The following is a 19,061-nucleotide window of genomic DNA, read 5'->3' on the forward strand; positions in this document are numbered from 1 at the left end:
GTAGTCGATTCATAGCCACGACCAGACCCGAACGCGACTCTCGTCCGTGACTGGTAGTCGATTCGATAGCCGCGGCTCTCTTCCATGACTGGTAGTTGATTTGGGTTCTTTTGCTCTAGGTCGCCGAGATAGGCAGAATGCTACGATATTTATTATAAATAATCGGAATCATGTCGTATTTGATATCATTTTAATCAGGAGAGCACAAGGAATCGATTGGTGTTACTTGCGTGAAAATCTGTTTGCAAATAAAGAACTTCAATTTTTTCTATTTAAATCCCTAATGCTATCCTCGTCTTTTATGACGTCATTGATTTCGGGCATCGAGCTCGAGCATCGACGGTCGAGCGAGACCCTTTTTTTTGCTTCTTCGGTCGTGTACCAATTATCTTGGCGACCGACAGTAAAGGAAGCCGAATCGACTACTAGTCACAGACGAGAGCCGCGACCAGACCCGGCCGCTCTCGGTCGCGGCTCTCGTCCGTAACATTACTGTAATGACTATCGGTAAAACTCACCCATTCGGAAAGGAATTCACCTGCTGCTTCTACACTTGCTCCACTGGGTCATTGTGATTCCGGTCGTTAGGGGATAATGCCTAGGTAGCGCTGATTGTGGGTATACAACATCACAAGAAACAACTTTGCATTTACAATACTTCACAGTCACTAACACTGATCTCTTCACTAAACGAGCACTTGACCTTTTAATGACCGACAACCGATTATTTTGAAACGTTCTGCGACGCGACGTCCCTGGCGTTCCGTAAACAAAAACGAGATGTTACACAGTTCGGCGGCGAAATGCGATCGATGCTCACGATTTTTTCCGAAGTCTTTTTCCTCACGCACTCGCATCCCTCGAGCGCAACTTCTTGGAGTGTAACTTTGCCGAAATATTCGAATTTGATTTGTTAGTTGATACCTGCAAGGTTGGGTCTTCCTCGGTTACATTTTTTAGTGGAGGTAATAGTCCCTTCTTCAAATCGAGAAAGTCGCAAAGAAATTCATGGGTGAAAGCAAAGGCATATCCGATTAGTGCAGGAGACCGTAACGAGTGTCTCGCAGAAGTGGCCATCTGTGATCACAGGTATTGCCCTGTAATTTCGAAGGAGGTATCCGTACCCGAGACTGAAGGCTGCAAGGGTTGGGTCGCGCTTACCGTCCTTTCGACGTATTCGGACTGACGAAATATGGAATTGCCCGTTGTTAAAGCGCCAGTTGAGGAAAGTTTCTGAACGTTAAAAATTTGGTCAACGGATGTCTCGCATAGACAGACAAACTCGTCGATGAGGGGAAAATACGGCAATTGTATTCTCATTCTTTAGTTACTTCAATATCAAAGTCCTGCGACCGGCAAGCATTTTATTACGATAGACACACAGTGATTACCCGACACTTGTTTCTCTCGTCCTCAATTTTCGTAAACCTTTTCGGCCTATAGGGGAAGCTTACCTGTGTATTAAAGATTTGACTGATATTTTACATGCACATAAATGCATTTAGGTACATGTAAAATCAGGATCTCGTTTGTAAACTACTTGGAAATTAAATTCAATACAACGGCAAATATCGTTTATTTGGTTTTGTCGTTTAAATACGAAATATAAAATAAGTTCTTTTTCCGTATCATTTTCCTATCTTTCCCATAAGAAAATTCATCCCTATTTTTTCTCCTACGGAATATTGCAACGAATATCTGTTTATTTGTTCCATTTTGTATCATAAAAATATTTTGAAAGGTAGCAAGGCAAACAGAAATAATAAATTGGAGGGTTTATCTAGTAATAATACAAGAATAAATGTACAATCGCTACAGGTGCAGCGTGATAAAAAGCAAGGTTTGGTCGCAGGACGCAGACATCGAAACAGTTAAAGGGATTCCAATACAATTGATGTATTTAACCCTCGATGCGGTGACGCGTTATTCTGTTTGAGACATTCGTTGACCAAATGTTTAAGGGCAAAAGAGTTTCACCAACTCGCTTTTTAACAACGGGCAAGTCCATGTTTCACCAGTCCGAATACATCGAAATGACTTCAGCGGCAAGCGCGACGCAACACAAAATTTCACATTTATAATAAATGTTCATTAATCAAGACTAATTATAATGTTACGTAATATAAAAATATTTTCTAATTTATTTACATGTAATCCTTTCAATATCCCAAAATAAGAAATATACAATTTAGACCACTTTCATAATAATGGGCATATATACAGTATGTCCCACGAAATCCTGGACAGTCGATTATTTGGTAACCTATTAAATATACAAAAAAAGTTTTTATATAAAATTGAATGGCAAAAGGGGGCTGATTTATTGGCCGTAACAATTTTTTTTTATCATTATTATTTACAGAGATATGAAAGTTAAGTTTGGTTTTTTAAATGGGATTATATATTTTTTGTTTGATCAATAGATAATACGTTTCAATACGAATTCAGCAAACATTAATGTATACACCTTTTTTCAAATAGTTTTTAAGATATTACGCATAAAAGTTTACTGATTTTTGGTACAAGAAAATCTGCGAGATCAGGAAGCACAGTAGGAAGTCTCGACTCTCGACCACACTCAAAATGTTACGGGTTAAACCGTACCGTGCCTCTTGAAACTGATAGGAAGGGACTGGGGTAGGAACGGCAGGCCTAAATTCTACACAATAATTTTGTATACACCGTAGTAATACCATTCACATCTGAAAAAGTTTCTCTACCCCTTTTGTACGAATTTAAATTCAAATTCTAATATTAAATTCTTGTAGTACATAATATCTTGCCATCATAAGTATTTTCCATTCAAATGTATTGCCAATTTGTTAATTACTTCAAAGTACGAGCAACGCTTTAGCTTTATCCATTAGCTATATTTCTTTACTAAAACATGGGCGATATTTTTCTGCATGCCGTAAAGGTAAAGGGTTGTGAAAAAAACTATTGTGTAGAATTTAGGCCTGCCGTTCCTACCCCAGTCTCTTCGTATGGGTTTCAAGAGGCACGGGTTAACCCATAGCATTGTAACGAAATTATTTTAATTTTTTTTTATTTAAAAATAAAAATGTTATGAGTGGTATAATTGTAATCTGTGAAAACGTATACAAAAATTAGAATTATTTAAAATAAAAATTGAAAACAAAAAAAATTAAAAGCTACCACGAGATTCGAACCAGGCACCTACAGATTATGAGGGAATGCCTAATTCACACTCAACTAAGGTACTTTCTTGTAAAATTAGTGGATTAAACTATAACTTCGGGAACAATTCCAATTGTTTGTTTATAGTAAATAATAACTATTGAAGAATAATGATTTATAAATCACCTTTACTTGCTACATTTTCATCGATCAAGAGTCACTCACACTGAACCTCTCGTACCGTTTGCAACGAGTGCAAAACGTTGCGAGTATTCATTAGCAATGTTATAATTTATACATTTAGTGAACAATAAACAACATGTATCATAATATAATGACAAAAACATTATAGGGGTATATATTTTTCGTAAAACCACTCGTTTCAGGGCCCAATTTCGCACAAAATGCAGTTTAACTAGGAATGTTATTATTTTGTTTATAACGTAAAAATTCAAAATTCTATTTTAGCCGTATTTTGTGTTTTGGTTCATAGTATTTGCATTCAAATTTACAAAATGATCGATCAGCATGTTGTCAGTGAAAACAACGACAATATACTATTTTTTAATATATTTTTTAAATAAATTGATATTTTTAAAAACTATTTACATAGGTGGATTTGTCGTTCAAAAATACACAATCGCCCCATTTATATCATTTTGCTATACGCACTAGTTTTGGAGATATTAAACGAAATATGTTTTCCACCCCCAACTTTAGATGAATTAGAAGCAATAAAAAAAAAATACGTGTCGAATATTTTCGGCTATTCTACAATCCTACAAAGTTTCATCAAAAGCGGAGACTTTCACCCCGCGATGTTCCCTTATTAGTAAGAATCAAAATCTGGGCTGGAGTTGGATTCGTTCAAGTTTTCCTGATGGGCAGAATTGTAATATGTACATACATATATGTGGCAACAGCGTGACGAAACTTTCAATACGTTTTGGCAACTAAGCCTTTCTTGCGTCTGTATTCGTGTATTCGATGAATACGCCATTCAGCTGTCAAATTCTAGATTACATTTACCGACTGATCTGTATTTTTATCGATGCTGATGGTAATATGACCAAATTGATTGAGATATACCATCAACGCTTCTAACGGCAAATCGTTGAACTATTTTTGTGTCAAAACGGGTGCACAACGAAAATTACGCTTTACGCCTTCAAGAAGTGTTAAATTGAGGAAAATCGCACTTCCACGATATTGTGCTAATTCAAGGAAGGGTGCTCTGGTGTGCTATGAGTGAAAAAACTATTAAATCGTGAGATATTTGCGAAAATGTCACTTCGGCAGCCATCTTGCTAGTTTACAACAGCGTCTGTTTCATGCTTACAGTTTGTAATTTTACAGTTTTCTCAACGTATAGTGTTTATTGGAGTTTAAACGGACCAGAGCACCCTGTAGTGAAGTCTATTCGTGGGTTCTGTACCCGCGAAAAATTCATGTATGCAAGTATCGAGACGTAAAGCGTAATTTACGAAACCGTTTGTCTCTCTCGCTCATCGCGTATACGTGTATGACTTTCTTTGCTTGTGTGAGCGCACGCACACAGCTCAAAACACAAGGAGTCTGCCCCCTTAAAAGTTGAAGTGCTTGTTTGATAAAGTGATCAGTGTTAGTGACCGCGAAGTGTCATAAATGGCAAGGTGGCTTCGTGCGATGTAGTATACCTGTGATCAGCAGACTCTGTGCTGTACGTTACCGGGTATCATCCCCCAACGATCGGGATCGGCACAGTGACTTAGTGGAGCAAGTGTTCTAGCAGCAAGTGAATTTCTCTCCGAATGGGTAAGTTTTACCTTTACTTTCGAAGTAAATGTTATTAACCTCAATTTATTTAAACATTTTTTGCTTTGGTCCATTATAATTAAAAAATAGAAATAGTGTTTTCGTAGTTTTTACCGACTACAGCAACTAATACGTCCACTTTTGGTTCATTTCTTATGAAATAATTATTTCTGTACAATTTTCAATGTTTTGATACACAGTAAAATAATGGGCGATTGCTTTGAAACATTGCTTTTTATTTTTTTTACTATGGCGTGTCAAGTTAAAAACTGTGAAAAAAATTTTGAACAATGGTATTAGTGATATTTATGTACTGAATTAATATGATCATAATCCGGCTTTGCTAGAATACTAAATCGGCATTTTTCAATTCTTTTGTCTCGTTTTTTTTGCAACTTAGATAAATAATTAAATAATCTGAAAAAAATTCCATAATATATGACGCAATAGCTAACGTGTACCTGATTTTTTTCATAATTTTTATTCTAATATTTTAAGAGAAATTTGGCAATAACATAAAGAGCTTGAGTTTCTTGTACAAGGCTCGAGCACGGTGAGTAGTAAACTCTACGCGTAGCTTGTGCCCTGTCACCGGACGGCCGTCCGTCTGTTATAAGCGCTCTTTGATTGGTCTATGTTTTTCGCTAATAACTTGTTAACAAAGCTTCAGAGAACATTTTTGTAAAAGGAAAGATTGTTTAGAATCACCCCACGAATTTCCCCTTTTCGCCTCCGCCACCTTATGTGGGACACCCTGTATATTATTACTACGACATCATAGAATTATGATACAAACTGACAGACGCAATCGACGCATTAAGATGGATATTCTATATGAGCACGAAATAACACATACACAGTATACATTCTCATACATAAATGTGCAAAGCATAGGTATTATTTTTAAAATCTTCTCATAATGAGATGTATTTCCGTTCAAGTTTCAGTACCTTACGTACTTTCTATAAAAATATGCATTTGGATAAACATATGCAGTTTAATTATAAAAAATTTTCCAGCTTACATCTGTAACATTTCCTTATGTTATGATTGGTCATTGTTAAGACGATCATAATTGTGTGACATCTGGTAGACTAGATTTACGATACGGAAGAATTGGGCTTGCTATTTTTGAGGAAATACACTGTCAGTTTATTGGCAATCATTTGTTAATTTGAATTGAGGAGTAAAGACCCTAAAAATCGCTTCATCGTTTTACGAGTCTGGAGAACACATGTACTTTAGGGTTCCGAGTCTCTGCTCAATAGCAATTGACGTATCGTAAACATAAAACCCGAGCGTCTTCCGTTAGCGCGCTACCCTCGGGGTCCGTCACCCCTTGGGCCTTTCCGGGGTGATGTCACCCTACGGAGTCTAGCCATTACCCCCACGCGCTATCGATGAAGGCTTCCCTCCCATGCCTGTGGTGGGAGTTTGGGGCATAACTTACCCCAGAGAGGTCTCCCTCTAAGGAGTCACGAGGATTCCTATTTGTAAATATTTTCTCCTCCCTCTAACTCAATTCTGTATAAAGTAAGATTCATCAAAATAAAGATTAGATACAACTTAGAATTCATCGATATCTCTGGTCCTTCGAGCTAAACCTTAGTCGGCACACCACGTACAAAATTCAACAAAACCAGAAAGATCTATTGATCAACCGCTGGTCTAAACAATCATTTCTATTCGAATTTGATAGCCCTTCTTCAGGATCACTCACTCAGTCGATTTCCTAGAAACATTATTTTAATATAGTCGTCCTAGCAATACGAAATAAGTTAAAAGTATTGAAACTAAATTCTATATAATACATACACAATACGATTTCTACTGTCAACGAACAAACTGGAATCCATTCCAATAGGTCGCGTTGGTTGGCGGCAATCTCTACTCAAAATGTTAGGCGTATAAACAGTACAATGGAATGCGAACTAGTCCATTTAATTTCTCCCTCAATGATAGTTAATTTTGTGAGTCTGTTGTCGTCTAGTCCTATACAGACCCCGTGGTAAATGTTTGTTGAAAGGAAAGTGGAGACTTGTTTGAAATTACGATTAATGACACTGATTTACGACTGCAATGTATATGAAAGTATATTCTGATATACATGTATATGGATAGATTCAAATATATTGAGATTAGAATTCAAAGAGAAATAATACAAGAAAAGGAAAGGATAGCACGAATAAGACGAGCTCAACGATGCTCCAAGGTCTGTGACGATTCTGACTGAAACCTTTTCTCGTTGCAAAAATTATAATTATATTTATAAAAATTATAAGAGATAAATTCGCAACCTACTTTACCGACCAATTAACGCCTAAATCGCCCAGGAGACACGCGTATCCGAACGGCTCCCTTCCCTAAAAATACCGTGCAACTGTCGCGGTATTCTAATTAATCAGACCTCTTTAACGTTGCGTCTTTACTAGCACTCGGTGCGTGTGTAACCTTCGTGCGTTATCATACCTGTTACGTCAAGTTGTACAAAGTAAAGTGTACTTTTCACATGTTACTGAAGCATTTCTATTTCTACCACCGTCACTCGTTGGATAGTCCAAGTTCCTCGTTTCCGATCTCAAGCAATAATAATAAGAGACTCACCGAATCTATTGGTTACTTCATTATCAAATTTTTTTCCTACTTGGCCTTTATTCAATTTTTTGACTGATATTGTGTTACAGTGAACCCAAACCTTGTTTACTTGGAAAAACTATACATACATATTAGACACAGCGCACGGGAATAGGAACGTTATTACTAAAATGAACCTTAATAGTAAGAATAAAAAGTGTAAGATGTCATTTTTTTGTTGGATCTTTTTTTTTGTATTGTGCATGGGTCATTCCACGCGAAATCGGGCACGTTTCGGAGCAAGTTCTTGTAATTTGCTCAAATTTGAATATGTTGTAGTCTTTAACGATATTTAAACGTACCCCAAAGCATTTTTCAAAATTTTGAAAATTGTCGTTTTTACAGCTGTTTGAAGTTAAATGCTACCTTTTTTTTAAAAAATTATAGCTATTGAACTAATAAGCGGATGGAGATGAGCTTTACGGTGCTTATAGAAAAAATATTGAAGTTAGTAAAAAAAATTATTTCATTTAAAAAAAATTGTTTTTTAATCATCTTTTTTGCAATTATTTTAAACAAATGCAGGTTTTTAATATGATGCGCGATTTTAAAAATCTGAAAAAAAAGGAGAATATAGTTTGATCCTTCCCCTTGATGGACAAACTTTCAAAAAGATGGACATTTTAAAATTGGCCCTGTGAAAATTGCCGAAAGTTGACGCTGCGTCGAGTCGCACTGCTGTGGCGGGCATGTCGTCGCTAGCAGCCTACTCGACTCCAGCGGACGAACGTGCGTTATTATTTGCGATCAAGGCGGCAAATATTGGTAACTCACTCTTTGTCAATGATACTTATTGACAAGTTCACATTCATTTTTGCCATGTGAAGTTGCAAAAAAGTGCCATTCTGCATTAATACCAAAATCTTCAAAATGAAAGCTAGGATTTAAGAGATTATATTTATGTTTTCAAGAATAAGACGAAGATTGAGTTACCAATATTTATTGATTGCATTAAACCTTGCAAATGCTCGGAAATAATGTAGAATAATTTTGGGTGAAGTCGCCTTGATTGCAAATAATAACGCACGTTCGCCCGCTGGAGTCAAGTAGGCTGCCAGCGACGACGCGCCCGCCACAGCAGTGCTACTCGACGCAGTGTCAACTTTCAACAATTTTCACAGGGCCAATTTTAAAATGTCCATCTTTTTGAAAGTTTGTCCATCAAGGGGAAGGATCAAACTATATTCTCCTTTTTTTTCAGATTTTTAAAATCGCGCATCATCTTAAAAACCTGCATTTGTTTAAAATAATTGCAAAAAAGATGATTAAAAAACAATTTCTTTTAAATGAAATAATTTTGTTTACAAACTTCAATATTTTCTCTATAAGCACCGTAAAGCTCATCTCCATCCGCTTACTAGTTCAATAGCTATAATTTTTTAAAAAAAAGGTAGCACTTAACTTCAAACAGCTGTAAAAACGACAATTTTCAAAATTTTGAAAAATGCTTTGGGGTACGTTTAAATATCGTTAAAGACTACAACATATTCAAATTTGAGCAAATTACAAGAACTTGCTCCGAAACGTGCCCGATTTCGCGTGGAATGACCCGCATGTGTTTACGCACTCCGCTACCCTTCGAATGTTATCGCTGGAAGTAGACCAAGAGCGCGATATGCCTGGATATAGAGGGGGTGTGTTTCCGGTAGGGGATTAGGACAGTTGCCGGGTGCCTCAGAAGGGGCAGTTCATTTTGTACTGTTCAGAGAGGTAGGTCGTTTTGGCAAGTAGTGCTATCGACATCGTCGTGAATACAATTATTCCGTACGAGGACCAAACCGGGACCTAGTGTGTTATTTTCCCCAGCGCCCCGTGTACGTTGAACTTGAACTGGCATGTGTCATTTCCCCAGTGCCAAGACGGGGCCTGATGCGTTATTGTCCTCAGCGGCCCATGTACGTTGAATTTGGACTGGCGTGTGTCATTTCCCCAGTGCCAAGCCAAGGCCTGGTGTGTTATTTTCCCTAGCGCCCCGTGCGTGTCAAAGTCGGTGCTATGATAACGGGAAGTAAATGATGTAGGGAGCATTATACGAGTGAATCGGTGATGTTCTGGGTCCCGCTAGTAATGCAAGTTGTTAACTCTATGTTGCAGATGCATTGCCGAGAGGGGTCACCATGATATTATACGCAATGATCAATTTTCTTTTATTATTCCATGTCTGTTGATGTTTAGTTCAACTATTACAAGTGGTTTATTAAATGTTATTGTTTCGCTTTCAAGCAGACTTTGTGTTTACCCTAAATTCTCCTTCTCATAATTAAGGAATTTTTACCTCACAAAAGAATAAAAATACAAAAGCTAGTGATGATAATGATAATAATAATAATCAAGAAAAGAAAAAATAATTGACAAAAGAGAATTTGTACTTGGGAACTATGAGTCCTTTGCATGAATAGACTTTGCCTCAAAACTGGATTTTTATAGATAGAAAGAGCATATAAGTCTCACGTACTACCCCGTCAAGCATTTCGCGACTGTACGACGCAAAGTATCACAACTCGAAGTCCTCGAGAGAGGCCTAGACTGGAACGGCTACCAAAATGCTGTTGTTGCATTATTGTAGTATTTTGACGACATGGCACGGTTTTCTCATGAGGTTCGCGCGCTTCACTGGAAATTACGCGTATGTGTATATACGTGTATCCCTCTTATTTCTGAATTCTTCAACAAGTTGGGTTGGTAAAACTCCTATACATTTTAAATGCTGAATTTACATGCATACGTACATTCTCACATTCATTGGCATAACTGTAATTATATAAATATATATATATTCCTGGTCTCGCAGATTTTCTTGTACCAAAAATCAGTAAACTTTTACGCGTAATATCTTAAAAACTATTTGAAAAAAGGTGTATACATTAATCTTTGCTGAATTCGTATTGAAACGTATTATCTATTGATCAAACAAAATATATATAATCCCATTTAAAAAACCAAACTTAACTTTCATATCTCTGTAAACAATAATGATATAAAAAAATTGTTACGGCCAATAAATCAGCCCCCTTTTGCCATTCAATTTTATATAAAAACTTTTTTTGTATCTTTAATAGGTTACCAAATAATCGACTGTCCAGGATTTCGTAGGACATACTGTATATATTAATTATGTGTTGTAACTTTGCGCATAGCGCTATCCCCGGGTTAGTGAATCCAGTGATGAGAAGGACCGTACTGGTCCCTTGCGAAACACGTGCCGAGATACACCTCCTGGAGGTAAATACCTTGAATTCGGATCGCCAATAATTCAGTCACCAGTACCGGAGGGTACAACAGCTCTGCACCCTCAGAGTTGAGGGATTTGCCACTTCCGCGAAGGACCAAAGGAACCATGAGAAATGTACCGAATACGAGCCCAGGAATAGTCCCGCGGCACTGCCCTTCTAGAGAAGTTCAAAAGAAAGACGAGGGTGAAGGCGAGCCCGGAGGTCGTTGCCAAGGCGCCAGGAGCCAGAGGACGTCCTAGGGAAGCCTGTACGATGCTAAGGAAATACGGCGACTTGTCCTTGAGGCACCGCTCCTCGCATGTGCGCCTGGACCAAAACTATGCGTTGTGAATGGCTGTTTTATTATTATTAAATCTTATTGGAGAATCACTGAGTGATCCAGGTATTCTACTTTTTAACTGAATGTTAATATCAGATGACTGCAATGGGAGTTCGTTGCAGGATTCGAGAGACACTCGCAACTTACACTATGTTTACGCCAGATACGTCGAATAGTGACGAACCGTCGCAACAACGATAATTTCTCGTGGGGAAGATATTCAAAAACAATTTAATTGTTACGAAATGTAGCAAAGATACAATGTTATAGAGGCTCGTTTTAACAGATGTTTAAACACGCTCGCTACCGCTTACGGAGTGAAAATCGTACGGTTGATTTCTGACGTATACCGCTGATTTCGATCTGCCAAGACAAAAATCAATCGTCAATACATTGTTATACACCGCACTGCGCTAACGACGCGCTGTCAAGTCATCTAAACTTCTCGGTAGTATACTATAAACAATATCTTTAATATGCTTCTCAAAAGAAATCTAATGATGACAAATCGGAGATTCTTACAGGCCATTTCATAGGTTCCTAGGTTCCGATCGATTTATTGTCATATTGAACACGATATGTAGTCTTATCCGTACAACAGTGTAACAACCAGCGACGGTTTCGACGATAGTACATTTTAAAAATTAGTCATATCAACCATTTTCATTAATAAGTAATAATGTTATTAATAGTATAAAGAATAAAATAGGTGCTAGAATAGATTTGTACAGTTGGCAGTAACCCTGACCGAAAACCATACCCTAATCGCAATTCCCTAATTCAAATAATCGCGTCAGCGACGTGCTACACACATGCGCATAAGCAATAGGATCCTTCTATCCACGCATGCGTATAACATCAGGACTTTATCCGAGCAATATCTTATGGCGTGCTTCTTAGTATGTTCTGACAACAGCATGACGACATAACGGACCTATCAACAAAGGAGTTTCTATAGGCGCCTGCGCAAACGCTAATACACGGATACGCTAGACATTGGAATCCATTAGCAACGAGTCTCCTGCGACGGTTCTCGAGCACAAATGCGCGACATAACGCTTCTCCTCCAATGAGGGAAATCACTGGGTCCGAAGGAAGCAGACAATTCTTGTGTATAAATATAGCGTCGCCAGCAGCAGCGGTTCTTCAAGATTCGAAAATTCAGAAGCAGAGTCCAAGGTTCTGATGCTCATCCAGAATATATACAGTCCCACTAATCCTAATCTATGCCGAGGAAGCTATAACAAGCTCCTTGATTCCTTCCGATCGAGGCAGGTTACCCAGACCCTGGATCGTTTCTCGCCGAGATAGCTTTAACCAGCTCTTTGGTTCCTCCACAGCTGTAGCCAGTTATTTGACTACCAACCGAGGCAACATTAACCAGCTCTTTGGCCTATCCTCGATCCCTATCGACCATAACCTATCATTTCCAGCTGCGTAAATTAGGATTCATCAACTGATTTCAAAACGAAAAGTATCCTGTTGATAAGTAAACGTTGATAGTTATTGACTCAGTTCAGTGAAGTCACTATTAGAACATTGTTTTCGCTCTATTGGCTAAAAAGACTCAATTAATTATAAGTTTAGAAGTAGCTACGTTCAGCATAAGTTAGATATTAATTTTATAGCTTTTAGGATCAGTAAATTTTATTATATATTAATACAAGAGGAATCCTAGTCTATGAAATTCATCTCTTAACCGCTCGCTATACAAATCGTACACTCTGTTACCGGTAAGCTGCTTTATTTGTGAACATTCTATATACGACGAACTAAGTCATTACAGTATGATACTTTCTTTAAAATTCATAACTGAAATAATAGGCTAGCGTTTTGAGCGATATTAAATGCAGTATAACTAAAAAACTGTGTTTCCGGGCGTATGTCCATATGAACTTTTTTCATTGTCTTTGTGTCTAGAATCTATCCTCCAGAAATGTTCCATATATTTGGAAACACTGTACAGGTTGTCCCAAACTAATTGCGGAAGCCGGAAATGGGAGATTCCTGGGCTGATTCTAAACAACATTTTCCTTTGCAAAAATATCCTCCGAAGCTTTGTTAACGAGTTATTAACGAAAAACCCCGACCAATCAGAGAGCGCGAATAGCGAGCGCTCGGCCGACCAGCGACAGGGCACAAGCTACGCGGAGCGTCTGCTATTCACCGTATGGTCTACAATTCGAATTTGGCGGCATGGTAGTAGATCAAAGATGGAATTGACCTCAGTTAGATCTACGTCGTTTCGTGATTCTTACTTGTTAAAGGGTTTTTAGTAAATATTACTGGACAAATGTAAGTCCAAAACCCGTAAAGAAATAAAAGAAATATGGAACACTTTTGAAAGATACGTTCTAGTCACAGATAATGAAAAACGTACAAACGCACATATATTCGACGACGCATAACGTTTTAGTCAGATATTACTTTATATTGCGTGAAATGGCGACCCAGTACTTAACGTGTACGCTGTGCTACTCTTGAAGGTACTGCTAAGCCCTCAGACATTTAAATGAATGGTGCCAGATCACAGATTTCAAAGGAGATTTTATAATCTCCACTCAATATAAAATAAGATATAACAAAGAAATCAAGAGTTAACATAAACGTCTTCGTGTCTCGAACCTATCCTTTAAGAATAGACCACACGGAACACAGCACTTTGTATGTGACTGCGCATACAGTCATTTTGACAAGGACGATATATGTACGACCACTTATGTACCAGTCGACTGTCAATGGATCACGTACACAGAAACACAGTTATCGCCAGGTTTTTAGGGGGTGGTTTTGAATTCCCTGGCAAGAAAATTACTGTATAATTCTTCACAGGAGCGGCTCGTTTTCTCTTCATTCATTATATGGTTAATTGTGTCTGTTCTTTAGTTTCGATTTCTGAAACTTTAATGAAGATTAGTTGTATAATTATTATGCTGTTTCCTCTAAGGATGTTATAAACTTCGCCAATCTGAAAGGAGTTGCTATGCCAAACTGCTAACCACAGAGCCCCTATTAACAACTGAACACAGATCCTTCACGCAATGGTGTGTCATCGGTTACTTGCGACAAATTCTCGTCACACGTTATCGTGTAATTAGCAGTGAAGATATTGTAAAAAATACAGGAGTCAGACTCGTTGAAAAAGGTGAAATGGTTAACAGAAAACTGTTACTTATAGTAGTGAAAGTTATCCCTTTGCTTGGGATAATAGTAGGTAGCATACGAATATTCGACGAGTATGAGTCACGCAGTCTAATAGTGAAACAATTTATTGAAGCGCGAAGATTTCTTCTTCATCTGAAAGATGATAGGTTATGTTTCAATGCACAGACAAAAATTCTGACAACATTGTGTATCTCTTTTTCACACACGAATCCTTCAATGGATTCTTACTGCAAATGTTCTCCACTTTCTCGATTACTGCATCATGTTGAACATCTGATTATAGGCACTCCTTAGACTAGAACTCATTTATGTGTTATCGATGCTCCTTGTCACAAACATTTCGAATTTTTAAAATCTTATACGAGTTAAACCGCATTTAAACCCGCTGCCTTTGTTTATTATGTTAACTGTTGTTTAAAAAGCGGTTATATAACGAGCATTTGGCTCGTCTACGAGATTCGTGGTCTGTTTATTCGTGGTCGTGGTATTTTATTCGTGGTCGTGGTATTTTATTCGTGGTCTCGTTTAATACGTATTATACGTACGACAAAGCACCTAGTTCGCCAACAGATGGCAATTTGGCGAGATTTGTGCTCTTGGAATCGGGGTTTGTCCTGATTCTCTGAGTTTGTTCTTCGTCAAAGAGCAACAAAGCCGCTCCCTGGTTGATCACTAAGTGACGGCATACGACAGAGAGAGCTAACGTACGTGCCTATCACCTCTGCATTACTCGCGCTCTACCACCCCGTTTAGCAGCAACCCCCGTGTGACGAATGGATGCACACGGTGAGGTGAACGGCGCGTTATAGAGCCTCTGGCCGTCATCAGCTACCTGGACTAGCAACTGCTAGTTATAACGTGTCCCCCCGCTCGCGAATCACCGCTTTGATCGGGATGCGTATCAAGCGAGCCTTTCTATAAGGTGCAAAAGCGAAGAGAAGAGGCCCCCTCCCCTCTATCCACTCGCCTAGCAACGATTCCTTCCTAGCGAAGGAAAGTCGGTTATACAGTTCACTACATTACCTTGTGTTACAAGGCATTGCTATCCCCTCCACATAGGCTCGTTGTCGATGTCTGGAGACGGGAGGACTACACTCCTCCTCCACACTCCTCCGGAAGGACCGATCGCCCGCGGAGGACTGGGAACTCCCATCCACTTTTAAACAAAGCTTAAAGTAAATGTCGTTAAGTCTGCCTCTTCAGGGCAGACTTAAATTTGACCAATTGTACCGTTTCTTTACAAACCCTCCCTCTCACACCTTTTCCGGAACCTCGTTAGATCCCTTGCTATAAGTGATTCTAACAATTGTTAATATGTTAACTTTTAGATGTTATTAATGTAAAACGAATATTGACACTATGTCATGGGACACTTTATAATATTCTCGCGAGCACCCGATATGCAGACATGGCCAACTGCTGCTCGCAAGAAGGCAGCAAAAGATCAAACAAGTTTCACAGTTGTCAGTTATAATCGTGATACATGTACTCGAAGTCTACGAAAACACCTTTGTACATATCTGTAAATAAGGTGCTGTATAAAGCTTGTAATGCCGTTTAGTGAAGTGCGCGAGACTCGGGCAGCAACAATATAATTGAGGTACTCTACTATTCTTTAAAGTACTGAAATACTTACACTCTATACATTATTTATAATGTCAAAATAATGATTATTTTTAATCGCAATAATTAATATTTAAGAATTAATACAGGCATATAAACTATCCTCATTCCATTTTGCTCTGAATTGACATTATCCTGCTGGTGCCAAACGGAATTTGTGGCTCGTTGCTGTCGCCTATCTTTTCGATTGCTCCATCGTGTTTTGGTTATTTGCGGTATCTCCAAAATAGTTGTAAACTTCGTGATGTACGGTACAGCAAATCTAACTTTGCTGGTGAGCCGCTCAATCCGATAAAGAGAAATGATAGGACGAACGATGTTAAAGAAGAATAGCTGAGTTAAGCCTAAGAAAGAAAGAAAGAACCCCCCATTTCGATGGATAGTCTGCTGCACCACCGGCAATGCTAGATTTGCTGTACACTACTTCTTTTCGGAACCAAAGGTGCAATCGTACTTTGAGATAACAGATATTTGATTAGTTTTACCTCTGTATAATATTCATTGTCATTATTTTCGATTCAAAGTACCCCTTTTTAGAAGCGGGAACATATACGAAAGCTAAAATTAGTGACAAATAATCATTTAACAACTAAATAAAAAATCAATTTTAAAGTAATTTCTTCTGTTTCATCTTCACTTCACTTTTTCTCTTAAGAAATTAATTGCATCCCTTAAATAATTCATCGACGAAAACAGATATTAATATATGCAAAAGTGACATGGTTGATTAAATAAAACAGTCACATAAGATAATTGAGAATCGTTTGAGATAACCAAACAGCTAAAACAACGTCAATTTATGAAACGGCGGAAACATGTGTGTTGTACGAAACTGTTACCTTGTTTACCGTGTGCATGTGTTAATTATACTTACACTGGGATGGGCTCGCCTTTTCGAGGCATATTCGAGATGGATGTCATATTCCTAGGTCGCGCAATGCTGATCTGAAATATGGCTTTAAAAGCTGGTTCGTCAAAGCACGGAAAGGCACGCCGTGCATTTGTTGGCTGAAATTGTGTCGTAGCGATCCACCTACAAGAAAAAACTTTACTGAGGTTACACTTATTAACTTTACTTGGGTTAATAATATCTAACAGCTTGAGAAGCTATTTAATTGAGTACTATCATATCTAAACTGCGGAAGTTTACGCAAATGCATGTTTTGGAGAAATGAATTATACAAATGAGACTTTGGCAGAAACATGTTTTACCAATCACGAATTTCAGAAATGTTTTTTTATTCTGCATATATTGTATATTACATACATGTTCCATATCCTACATATATTTTGCATATACTCCATAGGGCTTGTACAGAGTATCCAATTTAACTGGAAACTCTCAAATTCAGGGACTATGTCGGCCAGGGGTGGAAATACAGACGTATTGTCCCCGTTCTATATACCTTGTTACGAGACGAGACGCTAACAGCGCGAGAGGCCGCTGAGGATAAATATATTTCCAAAAATATAGTTATACCACATATAACTGATGCGATATCAGTGAGCCGTTGGTATCATTGTAGATGAGAACGAACATGATGTAAAATCGGGGAGCCTCTGAAAATAGATGCGCTTGCGGAAGAAACCAATTTGTGAATAGTGAGCCGCAAGAGTGAGGGTTTCGTGAACATACCTGATGCGTAATCAGGGAATTACAAGTGTAACGTCCCTAAAGCGATGCTACGTTGTTCATAAAACGGCGGGTTTCCAACGGACGAAAGGTGGGAGTTCTTGTGGTGTGCGGTTAAGTAGTTGAAATGCAAAGCGTAGATCTTTCTTAACAAAATTTATTTAATAAAAACCTATTCTAATCCTAACTTTAATACAATAATTTATACCTACTATAATTTAATTAAATATTAATACAAGTATAAAATAGCGCAAGGATATATGTCTATGCTTATTATGTGAGGTTTGACAAGATAATTAGGCTATCATTACTACGCTTATTAAGTGAGGTTAGGCTAGATAATTAAGCTATCATTATTACGCTTATTAAATGAGGTTAAGCTAGATAATTAGGCTATCATTAATTATATTATTAATACATATATTTCGTGGTTAAGGATCTTCTATACGGAGCGCAGGGTAAGTGCGTGCGTGCAACCTAGTCGCTGCCAAAGCTATAGGTGGCTATAACCTCGGAGCGATCTCAAGTCTTCGGGAAACAATTAACCCTTTCTTGAATTGTCTAAGCATCCGTAAGCCTTTCGCTATCTAGGTTATATCAGTCGCTACCTTTGAGAAAATACTCTTCAGGAGCAGTCTTGATATCCGTTAGACTGAGAACGTCTTGTAGCGATTGTTGACCGGCGATTCGTCTGCTTTATGGCAAGTACGAACTATAATTTTAATGAAGCATCAATTACTTTGTTAGAACGGTCGCTACTCCTAGGAAAACGGTTTCGATCCAACAGGGCTTACTACATCAGCTGCCTCCATGATGTCGCTCACACTACACTTACTTAGAATCGTTTTAGTGCACCTGTCATAGAGGTTACGCAAACCTAAGTCTGTAACGGAGCATCGAATACTCTCGATCTCTAGAAAACGGTCGCTACCTCTAAAGATGCGGCCTCGATCTCTGGATGAGTATCTGAGCTGCCTGTCAGATCCTCGTGTTCTCACAACTCGATGCCAGAGAGAAGTGTGTCTCCTGCTGCTTTCGCAGCTCCTTATATACTTGCCAGTCAGAATTCGCGCATGAGTAGTATCTTATTTCTAATGGTGCACTTATTCTAATCGTAAATGAAAACATACGACATACGTTATATTTATATTAAAGAGAGAGAGAGGGAGAGGGAGAGGGAGAGGGAGAGGGAGAGGGAGAGGGAGAGGGAGAGGGAGAGGGAGAGGGAGAGGGAGAGGGAGAGGGAGAGGGAGAGGGAGAGGGAGAGGGAGAGGGAGAGGGAGAGGAGAGAGAGAGAGAGAGAGAGAGAGAGAGAGAGAGAGAGAGAGAGATAAACATAATTATAAGAGGTAAGTATCATAATCCATGCATTGATTTTGCTCTAAATCTAATAAGATCTTGAGATGTGAATATAAAATTTAGATATAAAGTTTCATTGAAATTCATTCAGTCGTTTCAATGCAATTGGGTTAATAAACATATGCGGTTTTTAAAAAAAAACTGTTTTTTTTATTTGTTAAAA

The 19,061-nt window shown here is 38.3% G+C and overlaps 1 protein-coding gene across 4 annotated transcripts in view; it reads right to left on the reverse strand.

Annotated features, from left to right (window-relative positions):
• Positions 1–19,061, reverse strand: part of Superdeath (Suppressor of ER stress-induced death) — a 182,475-nt gene that overhangs the window by 111,051 nt on the left and 52,363 nt on the right. For all 4 annotated transcript variants that reach the window (XM_076391398.1, XM_076391407.1, XM_076391416.1 and 1 more), the window contains exon 4: positions 16,781–16,939. In XM_076391398.1, the coding sequence (XP_076247513.1) occupies positions 16,781–16,939 (159 nt within the window). The remainder of the gene's footprint in view (positions 1–16,780; positions 16,940–19,061) is intronic.

Source organism: Calliopsis andreniformis, chromosome 2 (assembly GCF_051401765.1).
Source record: "Calliopsis andreniformis isolate RMS-2024a chromosome 2, iyCalAndr_principal, whole genome shotgun sequence".
Taxonomy (NCBI): Eukaryota; Metazoa; Arthropoda; class Insecta; order Hymenoptera; family Andrenidae; genus Calliopsis; species Calliopsis andreniformis.